This window comes from Pelobates fuscus, chromosome 8 (assembly GCF_036172605.1).
Source record: "Pelobates fuscus isolate aPelFus1 chromosome 8, aPelFus1.pri, whole genome shotgun sequence".
NCBI classification, from domain to species: domain Eukaryota; kingdom Metazoa; phylum Chordata; class Amphibia; order Anura; family Pelobatidae; genus Pelobates; species Pelobates fuscus.
In genome coordinates, this window is record NC_086324.1 from 17,094,622 (window position 1) to 17,108,318 (window position 13,697).

The 13,697-nt window shown below is 45.8% G+C and overlaps 1 protein-coding gene across 3 annotated transcripts; it reads right to left on the reverse strand.

The window, feature by feature from the left end:
• Window positions 1–18: 18 nt before the first annotated feature.
• Window positions 19–13,457, reverse strand: DNAJB2 (DnaJ heat shock protein family (Hsp40) member B2). Of its 3 annotated transcripts, none has more exons than XM_063429323.1 (11): window positions 13,384–13,457; window positions 10,830–11,011; window positions 7,601–7,687; window positions 6,970–7,079; window positions 4,650–4,703; window positions 4,262–4,378; window positions 3,483–3,563; window positions 3,135–3,246; window positions 2,503–2,573; window positions 1,460–1,684; window positions 19–112 (listed from the first exon to the last, which is right to left on the reverse strand). In XM_063429323.1, exons 3-11 carry the CDS (start codon window positions 7,663–7,665, stop codon window positions 102–104), a joined length of 846 nt encoding a protein of 281 aa, XP_063285393.1. In that variant the 5' UTR covers window positions 7,666–7,687; window positions 10,830–11,011; window positions 13,384–13,457; the 3' UTR covers window positions 19–101. The 3 variants fall into 3 exon arrangements, with proteins under 3 accessions (XP_063285393.1, XP_063285392.1, XP_063285391.1); XM_063429322.1 differs by having other exon boundaries at window positions 19–509; XM_063429321.1 differs by lacking the exon at window positions 19–112 and having other exon boundaries at window positions 962–1,684.
• Between the last annotated feature and the right edge of the window lie 240 nt (window positions 13,458–13,697).

The window sequence follows — 13,697 nt, forward strand, 5'->3', positions numbered from 1 at the left end:
AAGCAAGTAGAGAGGGTGTTGGAGTGTTTTAGTTTAATGTAGTAAATCCATATTAATATGTACACCTACCCACTCAATGGGTAATACGGTCTTTTTCACGCCTAGCAACGCACTGCAGAAGATATAAATGATCATATGTCAGTCCTTCAGTAAACGTACACCAAGGCTGCAAAAACTGAACATATATTTACATTTAATAACCACCTCGCTACATCGTCCATATCTATCCAACTCCTGCATGGTGGGTCCAGCCCATTGGAAATCCCGATAACTAATTCCCTCCCCATATATATATCTCCCATATTATTTAGAGTCCTAGAAAAAAAATTCCAGTGCAAGAAGGGTGAAAGTCAGAAATTTTGGGGATGCAAAAAGCCATCACATGCCAAATGTTTGCAAGGACAAGATGCAGTGGGTACTGAGAGAGTTTGTGCTCCACCCACTGTCCCTCAGCTCAGCGATGGTAGGTATATGGGTGGGTGGGATGTGAATCCATGCTCAGAACACACCTAAAAAAGCAAAACAATGATTAATGAGGCCGTGTCTCTTCAAGCAAGCACAGGCAGAGCATAAGACAATACAATATTGTAAGGGGGAGGGTGGGAAAGGAGGGTGCAGAGAACAATACTGTAAGGTATTCAATAGCCTTGGGCATTTTAATTTTAATGCCCAAGCCTGGCAAAGCATCATGGGATTTGCCATCCTCCTGCAAGCAGGGAAAAACGTAGAACAATGCTGCAGGACAATGTGTGAGGGAGCAGGCAGGTGACAGGCATTCGTTCATCGACCAGATGTGCCCAACAGGCTTTTTAGCCGCTACTATAACAGAAAAAGTAGAGCCGTGACTGGCAAAGCATTGTGGGCAATGTAGTTCATGGCAGCATCCTTTACCTAACCAGAGACTGGTTTGGCAGCATTGAGCCACCTGGATTATAAAAAAAAATTTATGAGCAGGAAATGGCCAGGGCATCTCAAGCTTTTCAGCCTGAAGGTCCCAAGCTGCCTTAAGTCTCCAGGAATTCTCTTAGTGAGACACTGGGTTCCAAAGCAGCACATTTACAGAGCTGTCGGAGATTAATGGACAAACAGGTTTCACTAATTTACACCCAAAATCTTCCATTTACAAAGCACTATGGAGTACTGTAGGCAGGTGGCATGCACTCAGGTAATTCTATGTAATGCCTTTGGCGTGTGCATGTCTATAGTTATAGATTAAGGTTAAACCATTAACAGATGTAACATCTACTCTTGGTATCATTACTCTTGTCCCCAGTCTCTCCATCAGACAGCACCTCTGTGCCCCTGCTTCCCACCCCTGTTGGCTGGTGTTCCTGTGGCAGTCCCGCCCGTTGCTCATCTCTCTGGGTGCCAACATTGTGCTGTCTGTGTTGCTCTGCTGCCTGCTTCTCCCCTGCACCCATTTCCTTTCCTGGACCTGCTTTACTTCTACATTCCACACCTGCTTGGTGCTGCCCCGCTGCCTCCATTTCTGAAAGGCTGTAAGCCATCGCGAGCTGCAGATCTTCATCTTCATCATCACTATCCATCACATAATACGCAGGAGCAGAACTCTGAGACCTCTGTACGCTGGGAGGGGAACTCCTTTGAGCAGTGCTAGAAGTTGGCATCTGGCTGTGCTCCCGTTTGCTCATCTCCAGTGCCAGAGCCAGCTCGTCTTCTACACCTGAGAAGAGAGAAAATAAAGAGAAGAGGACAGAGGGTAATCATATCGTATAAAACCATGTTCACACCATCTGCCATCAAGAGAAAACAAAAATGTAAAATTACGATATGAGCTTTTTCTTCTGCTGAGATCACTATACAAAACCATAGGGTTCTTAACCATTGCTGACTCCTAAAATCACTCTCTCTCCTTTCTGGAAAACCATTCCAGCCCTCACTCACCGAAATGTAGCTCAATTCCCTGCCTTCTTTTCTCTCTGGTGCCTTAAAAAGACTGGTGCAATTCTGACATAAAGCCCTGAAATATTGGTGTTGTTGGACAGATAGATGTTATTGGAAGGCAGGTGTGCGATGGAGCAGTTGTGTTGAATTACTGTCAATAGGCTAGCAGGGAAATTTTTAGTTTGTACTCAAACACCTGGAACATCACAGATTACGGCTCCCTGGAAGACTGTAGTCTGGGGCTGTGTTCTAAGGTGGAGTAGTCGCCGTAGAAACAGAATCCTCCTGATGATTGGTAACACCTTTGGAACTTTGCCCTACAGTCGTTCTTTATAAATAATCTTGAATATGCTTTTCTTGCCAAGAGATAGGAAACAAAAAGTAACAGCAAATCCAGCCTGAAGCCTATGATATTTAGTATAAGACAAGCTTTGTTACATTAACAGTGTGGTATTTATACACTTTATTGAGATCCATTAAGGAGGAAAATGTTTTCTTTATCACACGGTTACGAGAGCTAGTCTTCTCTAGCATGATCCTCCTATTCTCCCTCAATCCTGCTTTTCTTATGGTTCCTTGGCAATGACTGCTTCTTACCATTTACCCAGATGGACTTCAGTTGTCCGTCTTCTTCCACCTCCAGGTGCTCAACACCGTCCTTCACCGTCCTTTGGAGGAAAAGCAGACAGTCATGAACACATAGCAAAGTGAGCATTAAAGATAAATATATATCCCAATAGCACATGGCAAACACAAGGGAGTAAAAGGGAGAAAACAGAGCTCAAACATGTCATAAAAAGGAGAATATTTAGAAAGGAGACCAAAGGAAAATTCAAAAAAACCTTCTATACTTTCCTGGCAATAGATTTTGTTTTTACATTGTGGTTACAATTCTTTTCTCTATTTGGTAAAATACCAGAGAAAGAGAGAGCGTTATTTGCCGACGGTTGGCAAGGCTTGTATTTTGAGACATTGAAGTCGTTACCTAGAAAAGTTTCACATTTTTGGATTTACCTGCTGTGAAAAGGACCATTTAAACATTAGAATGGCTTTCACACATTTATGTCAAGCATTGTACAGGTAGAATCAGGTTTGCCAACCTTGGCAACGTGAAGGTCAGTATATTTCACAAATAAATAAATGAAAAGTTTTGTAAATACAAGATAGTAATACCAAATGCAGTTTCAATAAATGCAAGCCTTCACCATCACACATTTCATTGTTCCTACCTTTTGGTTGTTAACCGTTTGCCATTAACAATCTTTGTGCTGGTAGACACAGAGCAAAATTGTCCAGAACTCCCCAGACTGTGATTTCCGAATGATGAAAAGGAGGTGAATGCTGTGAATGGGACAGACTGAGGGTTAGAGGACACTGAAGAGCAAGGGGAAATTAATAGCAGTTTAATTACAATTACGTTTCTTCAAAAACTTAGATCAAAACTGGAGAACATTTTCAGCTAATCTAAACTGATCCCCCCCCCCCCCCCAATTCATTTGCTTTGGCCCCAGTGTTTGACAGTGATTGTCAGATTCCAGCTTAAGGAATTTGCCCCTTGAAAGAGTGAATCAGATTACCTGAGTCAGATGGAAAGGAGTGCGAGAAAAGGGAACGCTGAGCGCCATCATTGCGCAGATTGGAGAATAAACCAAAGTCATCTAGCAGACGGAAAGAAACAGAGGAGGAAGATATTGTAAATGGTGATTAACAAGAATAACGGTAAACAGAAAAAAGACAAGACAAGACATAGTACAAACGTGAACCTTTTGAAAGCATTCATTCCAGTTTCTGTGATTTGGTTTAAAGAGGATGCCATTAGGCAATTATTATCGCTGGAAGGATTGTTATCTAGATACTTAATGGGAAATGGTGCAAGGATCCTCCTACCATCATAACTACTACAGTAGGGAGCAGTAGTTATGGTGTTTGAAGTAACCCTTTAAGAAGATATCTGATCAAATCTCAATGTACTATGATTCCTTACTGAGACAATTACTGTTTGTCAAATTGCTTATATCATTGTATTACAAAGGTGATGGGAATCACTAAATGAGGTGAAAAACACCAAATAGCCAAACTACAGGGTTAGATAAGGGAAACTAGAATTTACAAATGGCTTAGCCCTTCTATTCACATTATAGTCAACACTAGCACCCTTGTCTCCACCCAGGACATTATATAAATTAACAATTCTATGGACATCATTTTGTACAACCACATATATTTGGGGCACAAGTGTGACCCTCTATGGCTTCATACACACTCATAGGAAAACAAACATTGTAGCCAGGAGGACAATGTGATACAGAGTATATTTAATGTCCTGTCTGGTTGGATTAGCCATTGAGAACCTTACCAAATAAATCAGAGAAGGGATCTCTCCCTCCAAAGAATTCCCGAAACACTTCCTCCGGGCTGCGGAATGTGAATTCAAATCCAGAAAATGCATGGTCAGAAGAGGATTGGGCAGAACCTAGAGATAATGGAGGATTGGGAGAAAAAAAAAAGATCAGTTTCTTATCCTACAGGAAGTGTGTAAAGTAAGGAGAATGAAAATGGATACTGCGATAACAGAGGAATATAAACCTCAGAAAGGTTAATACAGAGAGAGGATAGGGGGTAAATCTGGCCACCTAATGAGAGGCAGGAAAATATCTGAAAAAAAAAAATCGGAAGGCAGACAGGAGGAACACAATGCTCAGGAGATATGGTCAGAGATATAAACACACAGGAAATAAACTCACCTGCTCCAGAGATTCCAGATTTACCGTAACGGTCATATGCTTCTCGTTTGTGTACTGCGGAAAGAAAGGATAACTATGTAAGAGGGTCTAAACAGGAGGTGATGTAACCGATTACTACTACAGCCATGACATTGTCAAGTCACTTTCCCACTGGCCATACACGGTATATCCTATCCCTTCTCCCACTGGCCATACACGGTATATCCTATCCCTTCTCCCACTGGCCATACACGGTATATCCTATCCCTTCTCCCACTGGCCATACACGGTATATCCTATCCCTTCTCCCACTGGCCATACACGGTATATCCTATCCCTTCTCCCACTGGCCATACACGGTATATCCTATCCCTTCTCCCACTGGCCATACACGGTATATCCTATCCCTTCTCCCACTGGCCATACACGGTATATCCTATCCCTTCTCCCACTGGCCATACACGGTATATCCTATCCCTTCTCCCACTGGCCATACACGGTATATCCTATCCCTTCTCCCACTGGCCATACACGGTATATCCTATCCCTTCTCCCACTGGCCATACACGGTATATCCTATCCCTTCTCCCACTGGCCATACACGGTATATCCTATCCCTTCTCCCACTGGCCATACACGGTATATCCTGTCGTGTCTCCCACTGGCCATACACGGTATATCCTGTCGTGTCTCCCACTGGCCATACACGGTATATCCTGTCGTGTCTCCCACTGGCCATACACGGTATATCCTGTCGTGTCTCCCACTGGCCATACACGGTATATCCTGTCGTGTCTCCCACTGGCCATACACGGTATATCCTGTCGTGTCTCCCACTGGCCATACACGGTATATCCTGTCGTGTCTCCCACTGGCCATACACGGTATATCCTGTCGTGTCTCCCACTGGCCATACACGGTATATCCTGTCGTGTCTCCCACTGGCCATACACGGTATATCCTGTCGTGTCTCCCACTGGCCATACACGGTATATCCTGTCGTGTCTCCCACTGGCCATACACGGTATATCCTGTCGTGTCTCCCACTGGCCATACACGGTATATCCTGTCGTGTCTCCCACTGGCCATACACGGTATATCCTGTCGTGTCTCCCACTGGCCATACACGGTATATCCTGTCGTGTCTCCCACTGGCCATACACGGTATATCCTGTCGTGTCTCCCACTGGCCATACACGGTATATCCTGTCGTGTCTCCCACTGGCCATACACGGTATATCCTGTCGTGTCTCCCACTGGCCATACACGGTATATCCTGTCGTGTCTCCCACTGGCCATACACGGTATATCCTGTCGTGTCTCCCACTGGCCATACACGGTATATCCTGTCGTGTCTCCCACTGGCCATACACGGTATATCCTGTCGTGTCTCCCACTGGCCATACACGGTATATCCTGTCGTGTCTCCCACTGGCCATACACGGTATATCCTGTCGTGTCTCCCACTGGCCATACACGGTATGTCGTGTCTCCCACTGGCCATACACGGTATGTCGTGTCTCCCACTGGCCATACACGGTATGTCGTGTCTCCCACTGGCCATACACGGTATGTCGTGTCTCCCACTGGCCATACACGGTATGTCGTGTCTCCCACTGGCCATACACGGTATGTCGTGTCTCCCACTCGCCATACACGGTATGTCGTGTCTCCCACTCGCCATACACGGTATGTCGTGTCTCCCACTCGCCATACACGGTATGTCGTGTCTCCCACTCGCCATACACGGTATGTCGTGTCTCCCACTCGCCATACACGGTATGTCGTGTCTCCCACTCGCCATACACGGTATGTCGTGTCTCCCACTCGCCATACACGGTATGTCGTGTCTCCCACTCGCCATACACGGTATGTCGTGTCTCCCACTCGCCATACACGGTATGTCGTGTCTCCCACTCGCCATACACGGTATGTCGTGTCTCCCACTCGCCATACACGGTATGTCGTGTCTCCCACTCGCCATACACGGTATGTCGTGTCTCCCACTCGCCATACACGGTATGTCGTGTCTCCCACTCGCCATACACGGTATGTCGTGTCTCCCACTCGCCATACACGGTATGTCGTGTCTCCCACTCGCCATACACGGTATGTCGTGTCTCCCACTCGCCATACACGGTATGTCGTGTCTCCCACTCGCGCAAGTATGGGGAGAGTATTGGTGCCTGTCCCCCCCCCCTGGTTTTTGTACTGGATCTGGTACTTTAGTTGTAATTGTAAGGAAAGAGTTGACAGGTGATTTGGAGATACAGAGAGAGTGATTGAGATTAGTCTTTTCAGCCTTTGGGAAGGGGAGGTTGAAGGAATCCCAACCACTTACCATCAGACAGAACTTCATAGGCCTCAGCTATATCTTTAAATTTTTGCTCTGCATACTCCTTATTGTCTGGGTTTTTATCAGGATGCCACTTCAAAGCTTGCTTCCGATACCTGTGACAAGGATAACGAATGACAGGTTTTGAACACGACGCAGCGAACATAACTTTATATGTTAAATGCCAAGTACTTCGTCTCTCAAACTCCCCAGTACATTCCTTGGTGGGGAGTATTTAATTATGCAGTAAATTCCTTCAGGGATACATATTACCCTACACCATTTCCAGCAATCTCTGTATTACAAACAGAGGGCGCCATTTATTCAATTATAGGAGGGGAGGGGGGGGTCATGTATATAATGTTCTCCCCCCTCATGCCATTTCAGCCTTGATCAAATTTAGTCCAAACAACTGGGTGAACTGGCAGTTGTCCATCCGTGCTATTTTTGCAACTCATTCATCAAATAATGGTTTAAAGAACAAACCTCAGTTTGCAACTCAGACAGGAACATTTAAACACATTGCCCTGCCTTCTAATAACAGTTCTGTCCAACAACAAGAAGAAATTCACATAGTGCCCTCCATAATTCCTAACTGTACAGCTACCATTATAACTTCATAACGATATTAACGTACGCTCGTTTAATGTCGTCCTGGTTGGCGTTTCGAGACACCCCGAGGATTTCATAATAATCTCCCATGATTTGATTTTCAGCAAACTCTCTGGAAGGAAAGATTAAAGAGGTAAGCACGAAAATGGCCTAGTGAACTGATTTTCATTTATTTGAGGAGTTCATGGACAGAAAATATATGCATTAGGGGTAGGAACAAAAAGGCAGGCATCCCCATCTCTTGTAGAACTGCAACCAGCATGATGGACTACCAACCGAGAGGATAAAAAAAAAAGCATAAATTTTGCATCAGCCGAGCCGTCTACTCGACCATTCCAGCAATATATAGAAGGGGGGGTGGGGGGGAAAAAGACAAATGTATCTTTTTAAATTTTTTTGCAATCCGAGGACATCTCCTGTTTTCTAAAAGCTTGCGTGAGAACAATGACATTTTCAAGAGATCAAACAGAAAGCACAAGCAAAGATCTGTTGTACCCTGAACGGGAGCAGTACAATATACTTTTCAGAAGTCATTGTTTTTTTTGAAGGGGGGTAAATTTGTTCTTAGCCTCACATCCCTGTCCCTTGTCTAGCAGCTGTGAATCTTTCACCAAGATATTGGACATTTGGTAATCCCCAAGTTGGTAAGCATGGTACCATGTGCACTGTTGGCACCCTAGCCATGCCAGTGGCATGAAACCTTGATCAACAGGTTCATGTGACAATATTAGGGACCGTTTTGGAGTGACTTGAAGTCTTGTTATGTAATGTTTACAAACTCAACAACAAAACTGAAACAGGCAATTAATTTGTGCATTTTCTATTGCAAGTTGAAACATGCTAATAAAAAAAGATGAGAAAAGAAAAGAAAAAAATTTAAATTTAACAAGGAAAACTGGGCTACTTTTACTGCGATATATGAAGCTATACATTGAGCTATATAAAGACTCACCGCTTTCACGACATTCTAATCCCAGAATGCTGTTTGCTACTGTGCCAGGATCCACACCCAGCACGGTATATTTTCGGAAGCATGTCTACAAACTGAGTCACACTAGTATGTGCTCTGGTTAAGAAAGCCCCATTTGGATAACTATGTATCATTCCTAAACTAGACCACATGTGATATGCTATTCTAGCTTGTCTGGAGACTATATACATAATTATGTTATGACAGGTGCCTCTAAAAAAATATCAGCTTTCATAACGAATAAAATAGAAACATGTCTCCCAATACTAAGATTCTCAGAGAATGTCCATCTCTATTTTTGCCTAGAGCCCAATGCCAGAGAGCAGGTAACATTGCACAGCAACATGTGGCTCAACCCACTGGTACAGCATGCACAAAGTTTAAACAGTTCAACAACACGCATCATTTAAAGGGACACTATAGGCAGCTTAATGCAGTGTTTGTGGGCCATATAGCCTGTCCATGCAGGCTAAGAATTGTAAATGCTGCCCTTTCAAAGAAAAGGCAGCATTTATTATGCTGCTTAAGTCCAACTCTAGTGGCTGTCATTTCAGAGCCACCAAAAAGACTTGCTGAACCAGGTTGTGCAATCTTTGCAGGACCGACATTTAGTGTCTCCACATTCTGCATGGAGACAATGAACGCTCCCCGTAGAGATGCATTGATTCAATGCATCTCTATGAGGTGATGCTGATTGGTACAGGAGGGATGATTTGCCGGGCATGGCTCCCAATTGTTCCCTATGTGGAAACATTGGATTGGCCGAGAGCAGCAAGATTGGTGATCTCAGCCAGGAAAGCGGGGTGAACACAGAGAAAGCAGCTCAACGCAGGATGAAATGCAAGTAAATCTGCATTTTTTTGGTCACACAGTGGGGGGACACATTTATGAATTAGCTAGTCGGACATTATAGCATTAGGAAAACATGTAGTGTAGTAATGACCTCAGCTAGTCTATCTATTGTAGGTTAGAGTAAGCATTCACAGAGGGTGTATACTACAGGGCTGCATACATAGGAAAGTTTGGGGTAAAATACTACCCCAAAGACAAGTTCATGGCAGAGGATTTAATTATACAAAAAAAATCTATTGGGTATTTTTCATCAAACAGGGAAATTACAGACAAGTAATAGGAACAAGAACTGCAAATTGCACACCCAAAATAGACAAACTGAGCAGCCATTGTGGCCAACATTTGCAAGTCCCCTGTCGAATCCCCATGGTTCTTGATTTAATGTTAAAAGTACAGACACATCAAGTGAAGACAGGGTACAAATATTATATTCATCAAGATTTAGATAATCTACCCAATATCTCTGAGAAAGACTGGGGTTAAATACCTTGATTAAACAGTAAAGTTCCCAGCTGTCTCCTGCCGTCATATCTGTGCTGTATGGGACTGACAGAGGGTGTTATTTATGCAATGGTTACACCGTCCGAGGACAGAGGTGGAAGTTGGGGCTAGTCCTTATTGTGACCTTCCAAAACAAGTCTCACTCTTCAGAATAATTTCCTAACATTATGCATCGTGTTTGTGTTTATTAAACAAAACTTAGAACAAATAATTGACTCTGCTATGCAGTCAGCCCAGCTCATAATAACGCAGGATGAAAGATGTTTGGACGTCATTAGACCACACCAGCTTGGTGACACCAGGATCCAGTGCTGGTACATATATTATTGACATTAATATCCTGTTCCGCTGCATAGTCTCATGTTCAAGTGAATAACATCAGTGGCTAACTCCAAATTGTAGCAAATTAAAAAACAAAAAGGCACAATTCACAGATTTAGGCCTCAATCGTGCCTTTAGAATTTTTATTTTCTGCAATTTGGTTTGAATCAAATCACTTTGTTATCGTTCCCTCTAAGCATTAATTTAAAAAAATACCAAGTCCTTCACGTCATTCCTGGAATGGACAATTTTCACAACTGAGAACAAAGCCATAAACCCACTCAAATCAATTTCATTAGATTCCCCAAAGCCATACAACAGAATGAGACATGTGAATTAACTGGCCCCTCAATGACTAGATCTGGTAAGGTGAATATAAAGCTGCGATTGCACGGTCATTACAGTCAGACAGATATGTTATAGCAGGGAGCCCCACAGCTCTGCCATGGACTACATCTCCCATAATGCTCTGAAAGCTATAAGCCATTGGGAGCTACAGAGTATGTAAATACACACACACACACACACACACACACGAAAAATGATTCTGCGCAGGTATAGACTTCAGATAAACAACTGTTTGTCAAGAAGATTCATAAAAATTACCTACCCTTTTAATGGAGTTTAATAATAATTGTAAACAGATTAGCTAATTTGGTTTTCAATATTAATTCTGGGACAAGTGACAGCACTGTGCTCAGATCCACTCCAGAAAGATTGAAGTGATGTAGCCAGCCTTGACCGTCCTAGGCCATAATCCAGCAGGGTGTCAGCTCTTACATGTGCCAGCGTCTGAAAGAGATATGGGATTAAATGTTAGACACTGTATAATATCACCCACAAACACACACAGAATATCAGCCTTCCACACACTACCCTGACAGTATACCCAGACCTACCGTCTAATCTCCCATTTAGATTATCTCTCTGCTGCAGTCATTTAATTCCTTGTAGAATAGCAGTGTGTGGAGTCCATCCCTCTCCCCCTGGCAAGACTGATCTCCCCCATTCTACCCTTCCAGGCAGTTACTGGGCATCTCCCTTCTACCCTTCCAGGCAGTTACTGGACATCTTCCCTCCCTTCTACCCTTCCAGGCAGTTACTGGGCATCTTCCCTCCCTTCTACCCTTCCAGGCAGTTACTGGGCATCTTCCCTCCCTTCTACCCTTCCAGGCAGTTACTGGGCATCTTCCCTCCCTTCTACCCTTCCAGGCAGTTACTGGGCATCTTCCCTCCCTTCTACCCTTCCAGGCAGTTACTGGGCATCTCCCCTCCCTTCTACCCTTCCAGGCAGTTACTGGGCATCTCCCCTCCCTTCTACCCTTCCAGGCAGTTACTGGGCATCTTCCCTCCCTTCTACCCTTCCAGGCAGTTACTGGGCATCTTCCCTCCCTTCTACCCTTCCAGGCAGTTACTGGGCATCTTCCCTCCCTTCAACCCTTCCAGGCAGTTACTGGGCATCTTCCCTCCCTTCTACCCTTCCAGGCAGTTACTGGGCATCTTCCCTCCCTTCTACCCTTCCAGGCAGTTACTGGGCATCTCCCCTCCCTTCTACCCTTCCAGGCAGTTACTGGGCATCTCCCCTCCCTTCTACCCTTCCAGGCAGTTACTGGGCATCTCCCCTCCCTTCTACCCTTCCAGGCAGTTACTGGGCATCTCCCCTCCCTTCTACCCTTCCAGGCAGTTACTGGGCATCTCCCCTCCCTTCTACCCTTCCAGGCAGTTACTGGGCATCTCCCCTCCCTTCTACCCTTCCAGGCAGTTACTGGGCATCTCCCCTCCCTTCTACCCTTCCAGGCAGTTACTGGGCATCTCCCCTCCCTTCTACCCTTCCAGGCAGTTACTGGGCATCTCCCCTCCCTTCTACCCTTCCAGGCAGTTACTGGGCATCTCCCCTCCCTTCTACCCTTCCAGGCAGTTACTGGGCATCTCCCCTCCCTTCTACCCTTCCAGGCAGTTACTGGGCATCTCCCCTCCCTTCTACCCTTCCAGGCAGTTACTGGGCATCTCCCCTCCCTTCTACCCTTCCAGGCAGTTACTGGGCATCTCCCCTCCCTTCTACCCTTCCAGGCAGTTACTGGGCATCTCCCCTCCCTTCTACCCTTCCAGGCAGTTACTGGGCATCTCCCCTCCCTTCTACCCTTCCAGGCAGTTACTGGGCATCTCCCCTCCCTTCTACCCTTCCAGGCAGTTACTGGGCATCTCCCCTCCCTTCTACCCTTCCAGGCAGTTACTGGGCATCTCCCCTCCCTTCTACCCTTCCAGGCAGTTACTGGGCATCTCCCCTCCCTTCTACCCTTCCAGGCAGTTACTGGGCATCTCCCCTCCCTTCTACCCTTCCAGGCAGTTACTGGGCATCTCCCCTCCCTTCTACCCTTCCAGGCAGTTACTGGGCATCTCCCCTCCCTTCTACCCTTCCAGGCAGTTACTGGGCATCTCCCCTCCCTTCTACCCTTCCAGGCAGTTACTGGGCATCTCCCCTCCCTTCTACCCTTCCAGGCAGTTACTGGGCATCTCCCCTCCCTTCTACCCTTCCAGGCAGTTACTGGGCATCTCCCCTCCCTTCTACCCTTCCAGGCAGTTACTGGGCATCTCCCCTCCCTTCTACCCTTCCAGGCAGTTACTGGGCATCTCCCCTCCCTTCTACCCTTCCAGGCAGTTACTGGGCATCTCCCCTCCCTTCTACCCTTCCAGGCAGTTACTGGGCATCTCCCCTCCCTTCTACCCTTCCAGGCAGTTACTGGGCATCTCCCCTCCCTTCTACCCTTCCAGGCAGTTACTGGGCATCTCCCCTCCCTTCTACCCTTCCAGGCAGTTACTGGGCATCTCCCCTCCCTTCTACCCTTCCAGGCAGTTACTGGGCATCTCCCCTCCCTTCTACCCTTCCAGGCAGTTACTGGGCATCTCCCCTCCCTTCTACCCTTCCAGGCTGTTACTGTGTATCTCCTGTCAGTGGATTGATTGGATGTATCAATGTTTGCAGAAACTATGGAGGCAGCTCAATATTCTCTGTAGAAAACTTCCTTCCACTCAGCTCCCTATATATTGAATGCAGTGTGGGGGCTCTAGATATGAAGGGGGGCTCTAGATATCAATGCTTCTAATGTAAGATCGGATTTCATTGGGCAGATGCTTCTAGTTAAATAAACTGATATAACAATTACCATCCAATAGCTAGCAATGACCCCTTCTCTCTGTGACCCTATTCTTGTTAGGTGCACTCACCCCTGATGTCTCTCAGTGTCCCAGACTTTCTTGCTGTCTCTCAGGATACCAGTCTATCTTGCTGTCTCTCAGTGTGCCAGACTTTCTTGCTGTCTCTCAGGGTGACAGTCCCACTTGCTGTCTCTCAGGATACCAGCCTCCCTTGCTGTCTCTCAGTGTGCCAGACTCTCTTGCTGTCTCTCAGTGTGCCAGACTCTCTTGCTGTCTCTCAGTCTGCCAGACTCTCTTGCTGTCTTTTAGGGAGACAGTCTCA